General features: G+C 31.6%; 1 protein-coding gene across 2 annotated transcripts in view; it reads right to left on the reverse strand.

Moving 5' to 3' along the window:
* LOC141447230 (uncharacterized) overlaps positions 1-5,568 on the reverse strand; it is a 106,437-nt gene extending 100,869 nt beyond the window's left edge. Inside the window, exon 1 of one of the 2 annotated variants that reach the window (XM_074114542.1) lies at positions 5,244-5,568. In XM_074114542.1, coding sequence (XP_073970643.1) covers positions 5,244-5,316 — 73 coding nt within the window. In that variant the 5' untranslated portion in view covers positions 5,317-5,568. Of the gene's footprint in view, positions 1-5,011; positions 5,082-5,243 lie in introns of those variants that run through there. The other variant, XM_074114541.1, reaches the window with a different exon arrangement.
* Positions 5,569-7,415: the final 1,847 nt, after the last annotated feature.

Below are 7,415 nucleotides of genomic sequence, written 5' to 3' on the forward strand. Positions count from 1 at the left end.
TACGGAAAATAACATAATTAAGACTGCAGTAAAGAGAAATACTTGAAATATAGAAATAATTAATTCGATTATTATAAGCTGAAGCAATTCTACGAGAAAACCGGATTTATTTTTCCAGCATAAAAATAAATAAGATAAAAAAATGAGGTTAAAAAAGCTTTCGGTTAAAAAATTTATTAACCCTAAAATTTTAAATATTTAATTAATAATAAACACGCTATTCCTTCAGGAATGGAGGAGAATGTAAGAAGTGGACATAGATAGGGAGGGCAGAGGAACAGAGTAAACCTGCAGGTTATTTTTTTTTTATCCTTTGGACTGTCCATTAAATAACCAAGAACTCAACCTGGGTGAGTAAAATAAAGAAACCGGTCTTTGATTATATTAAGGATTTGTTCCTATAAATTTCAAAAGGGTAGAGTCATTTTTTCCATTTTTTAATATTTTAAATTGATGCAAAATAATGGATAATTTTATCTGTGTAACCTTTTAACCAGTACATATCATCAGTACTGATAAAAAAAAAAATAAATAAGGGACCTCCTTTTGAGTTCAATGTACTGTTTAGCGTGAATACGTAATATGGGTGGCAAGTGTTATTTACTAAAGAGGGACTCACTGCTTTCATCATAGAGGAGCCCGTCAAAGGAGCTATGAATGTTTTTGCCTGATTATAGGAGCTCACTGCTAGAAATAAAATACTTCCATAACTTTTTTAAGTCAACTTAAATGATTCTCTCTTTAGTAAATGTGGTTTCTCATTAAGGCGACGGATAGCTCCTACATTTTCTGAAGAGTTGAATAACCTAATAAACTGCGGTAATGTCACTCATAAGATATATTTTTGCTAGAAAAGTTGGTCTCAAATTTTTGTTATTGTATTTTTTTTTTGAAATTCTAAATCTTTACACTCTTTTTACACAATTTTTGCTCATAAAAAATTTTATACTTTCGTTAAACTTATCAAATAGATTAAGGTCGGCAAAGGAATACAGATTTTTTTTTATTCGGATTTCCTCAATCAGAAGGAATGGATTTTGGAAATTAAACTAAGATCAGTTTTATTGAATGGAGTTAGCCCATTTTAACAGAAAGGTCATTTTGTTTTGTTTAAAGATTTTGTTCTTCTGGGCGATTTGACTTGTGTTATTGCGATAGGAATGTGGATTTTTGTAAGGAAATTAAAAATTTTGTGGAGACAATGTATGAGAACGAGACTGAATCCCTCTAATCTTTTTTTTTCGAAAATCTAATAAATCCACAACACTAGGTATTAATTAGTAAAGTAAAACTAAAGTAATTGCCTATTTTAATAGGTAGGCCTAACGTCCAACTACTAAATTAGGTGTCGTGTACAGAGGACTAGCAAACAAACTTTACTTTAAATTTCTTTTTATTAACCATTAAATAAAATCCAAGGCCTACACGACCGGGGAATCAAACCCAGTACCACAATACATATTAGCTTCGCAGGTCTCGCCTCTAACCGCTCGGCTACCGTGGCGCCTTAGGTATTACTATTAACTAATCGTTTTTCCAAAAAACTGTGAACAAAGGGTAAGTTTTATAGCCAAGAAATTGACGAAATACGACAAAATACAGCCGGGGTTTAGCTGCTAGATTCCAACGCGTCGATATCCCGAGAATTAGAAACTAGCTTGCAGGTCCTTAAGAGTTTTTCCTCTTCCTAGGGGGAGCCCCACTTACAGCTCACTGCCCGCTTACGTAAACTAGAGAACACTCTCGAGAGACCAACAGGGGCACTAACAAAAACAAAAAATGCTAAGGGCACCAGTAGCCTTAGATGGTGAAGTCCCTTAAAATAAATAACGAAAAAAAAGCCAGTATTGGTAGAAGAACAGAAGGAATCCGATCCTTCAGATCCTTCGTCAAGGATGATCACATGTATAAGCATCTGGTTAACTTCCTTACAGCCTTCACGGAAGACCAGACCGAAAATCCGAGGACCCAATACCCGATGGATTTTTAATTTTTGAATTGCCAAAAATTATTTAGTGCGTATTTAAGAGAGAGACCTTTAAAACATTCAATTTCCATTGAAAAATATATAAATAAACGCAAAAGTTTTTAATAGCCAATTAAAACAAGTTTTATTATTCTTACTAACAATAAGATGTTTTTATTGCTTGAGTTATTTTGGCCAATAACAACAGAATATTGGGGAGAACAAATCAAATTTTTTTTTTTATAGCTTTCATTAAATAATAATAAGACTTTAATTTAGTTATTCAATAAGTTGTTTGTTGGCGCCTGTAAGATTTAATTTGCATATGGTGACCGTCAATGTCCCCGGTCCTTGTATTTTCTAGAGGGATATTTCTTTTTTAAAGAGATGGGTGGGGGGAAATTTATTTTTCTCATAATTTTACTGTCAATATTATTTATTGACCATGTATTTTATTTTCTACTGGTTGCATTGATATGCAACGGGACCTATTTACCAACACAACAAACTCAAAGTGCATTCAAAAAATTATGGATTTGCTCTGAGAGGAACTTGGTGCATTTGTTTCCGGAATATTTTATTCTGTTATTTATTTGATTTTTTTACTTCTTTGTAAAGCTAATAATGGCCGCTGATTCTATTAGTCGAGATATTTAAGATCAAAGTTACAATTTTATCTATTCGTGAACGGTTTTCAATATTAATTTTCCACCACAAATACAAGTTTTGGGTGGTCCTCTGACTGCAAAAAATGTTTTCGGTGACGCAAAGTAAAAAAATAAATAATAATTTAAGATTTTAAAACATGTAGTGTAATGTAATGGTTGTGGATGAGTCAGGTTAAATTTGTTTTATCATCAAATAAAAGCAATCAACACATCGTGTTAATGTACCCAGTACGCAAGTCTTCTTGACCTATGATTAAGGTAAGAATATCTTGCCAGGGAAAGGAGGATATTGGTCTAGTGGTGCAGAGCGTGGCTTTGTAAGTGGGAGATCCCTAGTTCGAATCCCGTGTGTGCAGTCATTCTTATTACTTAAAAAATATGAATACTTTTTTTTAATAAAGTGTAGTCATACGCGGGATTCGAATTTGGGATCTCCCACTTAAAAAGCCACGCTCTTGACCACTAGACCAACGCCCGCCCATGCCAGGAAAGATATTCTTACCGTAATCATAGGTCAAAGAAGTCTTGCGTACTGGGCACATTAACACGATGTGATGATTGCTTTTATTTGATGATAAAACAAATTTATTCTGACTTACTCACAACCATTACATTACACTAAATGTTTTAAAATCTTAAATTATTATTATTTTTTCACTTTGCGTCGTCACCAATAACATTTTTTGCAGTCAGAGGACCTCCCCAGCTTTGATCTTAAATAACTCGACTAATATTAGGAATATCGAAACGGGGTTAACGTCATTTTTCACAGTGTTTTATGTAGTTTTCATAATCATTGTCAAAACCAGTGGTCCTTATGAAACCCCAATCAATTTATTGGCCGTAACTCCGCCAAAAATAAAGATACAGCATCGGGGGTGGAAAATTTGAAAAACAGGCCAAAAAAAACATATAGTTTACTTCATGTGTTTTTCAGGATTTCCGCTTTCCTAAAAAGTTATTAGCGATTGGTGTGTTTTAAATGGATCACCCTGTATATTTTTTCTACGCGGTATTTCGGTGAAATATTTCTTGAAAAAAGGTGGTAGAACTGTTTAATATCTAAAGAAGCAAATCAATCATTACTTCTTACCTCGCTAAGAACCCTCCGAATAAATAAAAATTGTCTAGAAAAATGTTCAATGTGAATGTGAAGAATTTAAGAGGAATTGGGAAACAATACGGATATTTCCAATGAAAATTAAAAATCCTAAATTTACACAATTACAAAATCCAGAATAGTAGATAAAAGTAAAATTTGAAAAATGTGTTCAATAAAGAGGAAATTCCAGTTAATAATATTCAATATGGAATATTTGTTACGCGTTTAATTATTATATAATTAATATTTAACGGGAAGTAACTCCATGTATTTCAGTAAATGGAACATTAGAGAGATGGCCATCAATACCCCAAAATAATTTTTTTTTATAACCAAAACTAAGAAATTTTGTATTACATTGAATTAATTAAAACTGCAGGATTATTAGTGCCCATCAATAATTCTTTTTTTTAAAAAGAGTGTTCTCTCGTTACAGATAACCCTGCCCATCAACGGCCAGTGAGCTGAAAGAAGCTCCTAGAAACAGAAAATTTAAGCCAGGATTTGAACTCTGTTCCCTAGCTCGCACTTATTACTTAAATCGCGTGCAAACCATACAAGAAGAATGCACAGAAAAAAAATCTGTACCCTTTTTTAATCAACCTAAATCAAATGATAATTTTTTAAAAAAATTGAATCTAGACAACCCAAGTTTAGATTCTAGGTATATTTCTTTGAAACTTCTATCACTACTGAAAAGCAAAACATTTTTACATTTCTCTTAGAAAAAGATTGAACAAAAAGCTATTGTTTATTAGATCCAATTTATCATTACAATTTCAACGCTCAAAACAATATCAAAAGCAAATTTAGACTTTGAACTGAGTAAACACAAGAGCCAATGATCTTTTATCACAACAAAAAGCCTTTTATACCAACATTAAATAGAATATTAGTATTAATTAAATAAAGGAATAATTTAAAATATCTAAAATTGATTAAACAGAGTAAAATAATCTGAAATGGACTACTAGTTTCAACCTGAATCAATAATGTTGTAAATTAATTACACTTGATAATGTGTAAACTCATACAGGAATTCAGAACTGTCGATTTATAGTAAAAAGTTGATTAAACTCATGTTAAAAATAATATCTTAATTTGTCTTGAACGTAAAAGAAGACGATTATTCTAGCAAATTTCAAAACTTTCTTAAAAAAAATTAATTCATGAATAAGATCGTAAATTTTATTGCAGTTTACAACTAAAGGTGCAATTACTCCTTCAAAAAATAAAGCTTAATTTTAAAGTATTAGTTCTAAAGATACAACTTACCAAAATTAAACAAGCCACATTTTACAGGTACATGCTTTAGGAGAATTAATGACATGAAGTAGAAATAAAGGGAAGGGTACATGAGAAAAGGTTAGTTTGCATTTGGAAAATAATAAACTGAAGAAAATTTGAATATTTAAGAAGTGTAAGTTATTATAAATGTTATTTGATATTAAATAAGGCTTTAGGGCCAATAAAATTGATTACAAAAATCTATAAAGCTCACCCTTACCGTTATCCTTATCTTCTGGCGATACAGTTCTAGCAGAAACGATTCCAATAACTAATAAAATTAGATATGCCATAATGGTAATTTTTAAACAAAAAATAATACGAATCTAGTGTCCGTAACACCAAGAAAATTGTTCACAAATATTCATAATCCAACTAAAAACACGAACTAGATCTTGTATATAAAAAAAAAAAATTTACAAAAATATAAAATTCGAAAGAAACACCGGCTCCTCTAGGTACGAGAGTTTTTAGTTTTGTATGTTGAACACTGCCAGTTGTTCACTGGTTGGAGCCGCTAACCATACTGACTGACTGAAGGTCTAACTGCAGCAGGCTGATGAGGCGCCGACCTGATGGCGCCGTATTGCCAACATAACAGTACTAAATATCTCTTTCTGTCTTCTCCTTTTTTAAAATGTGTACTAAAAAGTTTTTTGTATGCATATATTTATTTAAAGGCTACCTGTCAGCTTAGGATTTTCTAGGCTTTTTTATTTAAGTTGTTTGACTTCCTTATATCTATTTGCAAGAGTAAAGGGGTTAATGTCTATTTTTCCTTTGGCTATTTAATCTTATATTTGTTTGTTTTTTTTTACTTATATATACATATACATATTAAGCATTATTTTTTTTAAAGACAAGACAGGGCATTTCAAGAAATTGTTGTTTGCTTACTTTGCCGCCAGAGGAAGGCTCAACGATTTGGACCTAATTTACCTAATGAATTTTTAATTTCGTCTACAAGGAGTTCTCACAATCGGCACTAGGTGGCCAGTCGGCCATATTAAGTTGAATAAAATTTCTGTAAAGTTTAAATATTTGCCGAAGGCCATAATGCTTACTAAATAGGTTCCGGGATACAATGATCATACTGTTAAGTCACGTTACTTCATCAACGTCAATGACTTGCCATTGGAGGGGGCAGCAAAAATATTTTCCACTTAATTATTCAAAGTTAATTAAAGTTTCTAATACCTAATTCTAACTTGAAGCAGGTAGTTATTTTTTTCTTTCAAAAACAGCTGAAAATTCTTTATTTTTCACTTTATTTTAGTTAAGTGTTTATTACATCGTTACTGGCAAATATAATATAGGTTGTACAATATTGTTCTTTAGCAATATAATTATAAACAAGTGACAAATGATGCTTTTATCTTGGATGTATTCCAAATAATTGCAATAACTAGGCTACATTTTTATAAAAAAATAGTGCAATAAATAGATGCATATTTATTTAATTTATTTAAATATATAGCTAAGAAGAAAAAATAAGTATTTGATTTAAAACTGAATTATTCTTTACAAAAAAAATTGTATTAGAATAAATATTATAGATTATAAGACAATACCCTTAAAAAACATCATCTTTTCTGAGAAAACTACTTCATTTTAGGTGTTCGCCCAGTATCGAGTGACACCACTTCTTTAGTACTAAGTATTGTGAATCTTAGAACACACACAATCATGATTAAGGATCTCCCGACCAATTGTCGAATCTTAAGATATCATAGATATCACTGGAGTGGCTGCTCGATGAACTTGTCTGGAACTATTGTATCTAAAGTAAAAGGTAAAGACCTTGGAAGATCTCAAGGGCAAGAGCAAAGAAAAGAAGGAAGTTTTAGGGGAAAATAAATCAATTTTTTATAATAAAGTGGAGCCTCCCAAAAAGGACACTCTCACTAGCGGCCACCTCCATTTACGGACCAGTTTTTGGATTTCCCCGTTTTACCACTATACACTTTCTATATAAAAGAACCTCCGTCTAACGGACACTACATAGCGACCGCGGACATTGATTTTAGGGAACGGATTATATGTTTCACCTCCCACCAACGACCACCTTATTATTAAAAGTTCGTTTGACGCGGTGATCAAAATAATTATCCCCTCTCAAGTTTTTTTTTTTTTTTTTTCTGGTTTTTCCTAAAGTTTCCTATATAAGCTCCATCTTGTACCATTTTAATCATATTTCAATATAACTTTGGGCGAACAATATCATTTTTTCCGATATGTCTCTCAAACGAAAGTGGTTAACTCTAGAAGAGAAAATAAATGCGTTGGAAGATTTTGCAAAAACCAAATCGAGCCATCGTCAACTTGCCGAAAGGTTTGTTCTATTTTTCTAATAATATATGATAGTATGATGATAATTTTACCATAAATTATT

The sequence above is a fragment of the Rhodnius prolixus genome, unplaced genomic scaffold, assembly GCF_049639745.1.
Source record: "Rhodnius prolixus isolate KJV_2025 unplaced genomic scaffold, Rpr scaffold_7, whole genome shotgun sequence".
Classification (NCBI taxonomy): Eukaryota; Metazoa; Arthropoda; class Insecta; order Hemiptera; family Reduviidae; genus Rhodnius; species Rhodnius prolixus.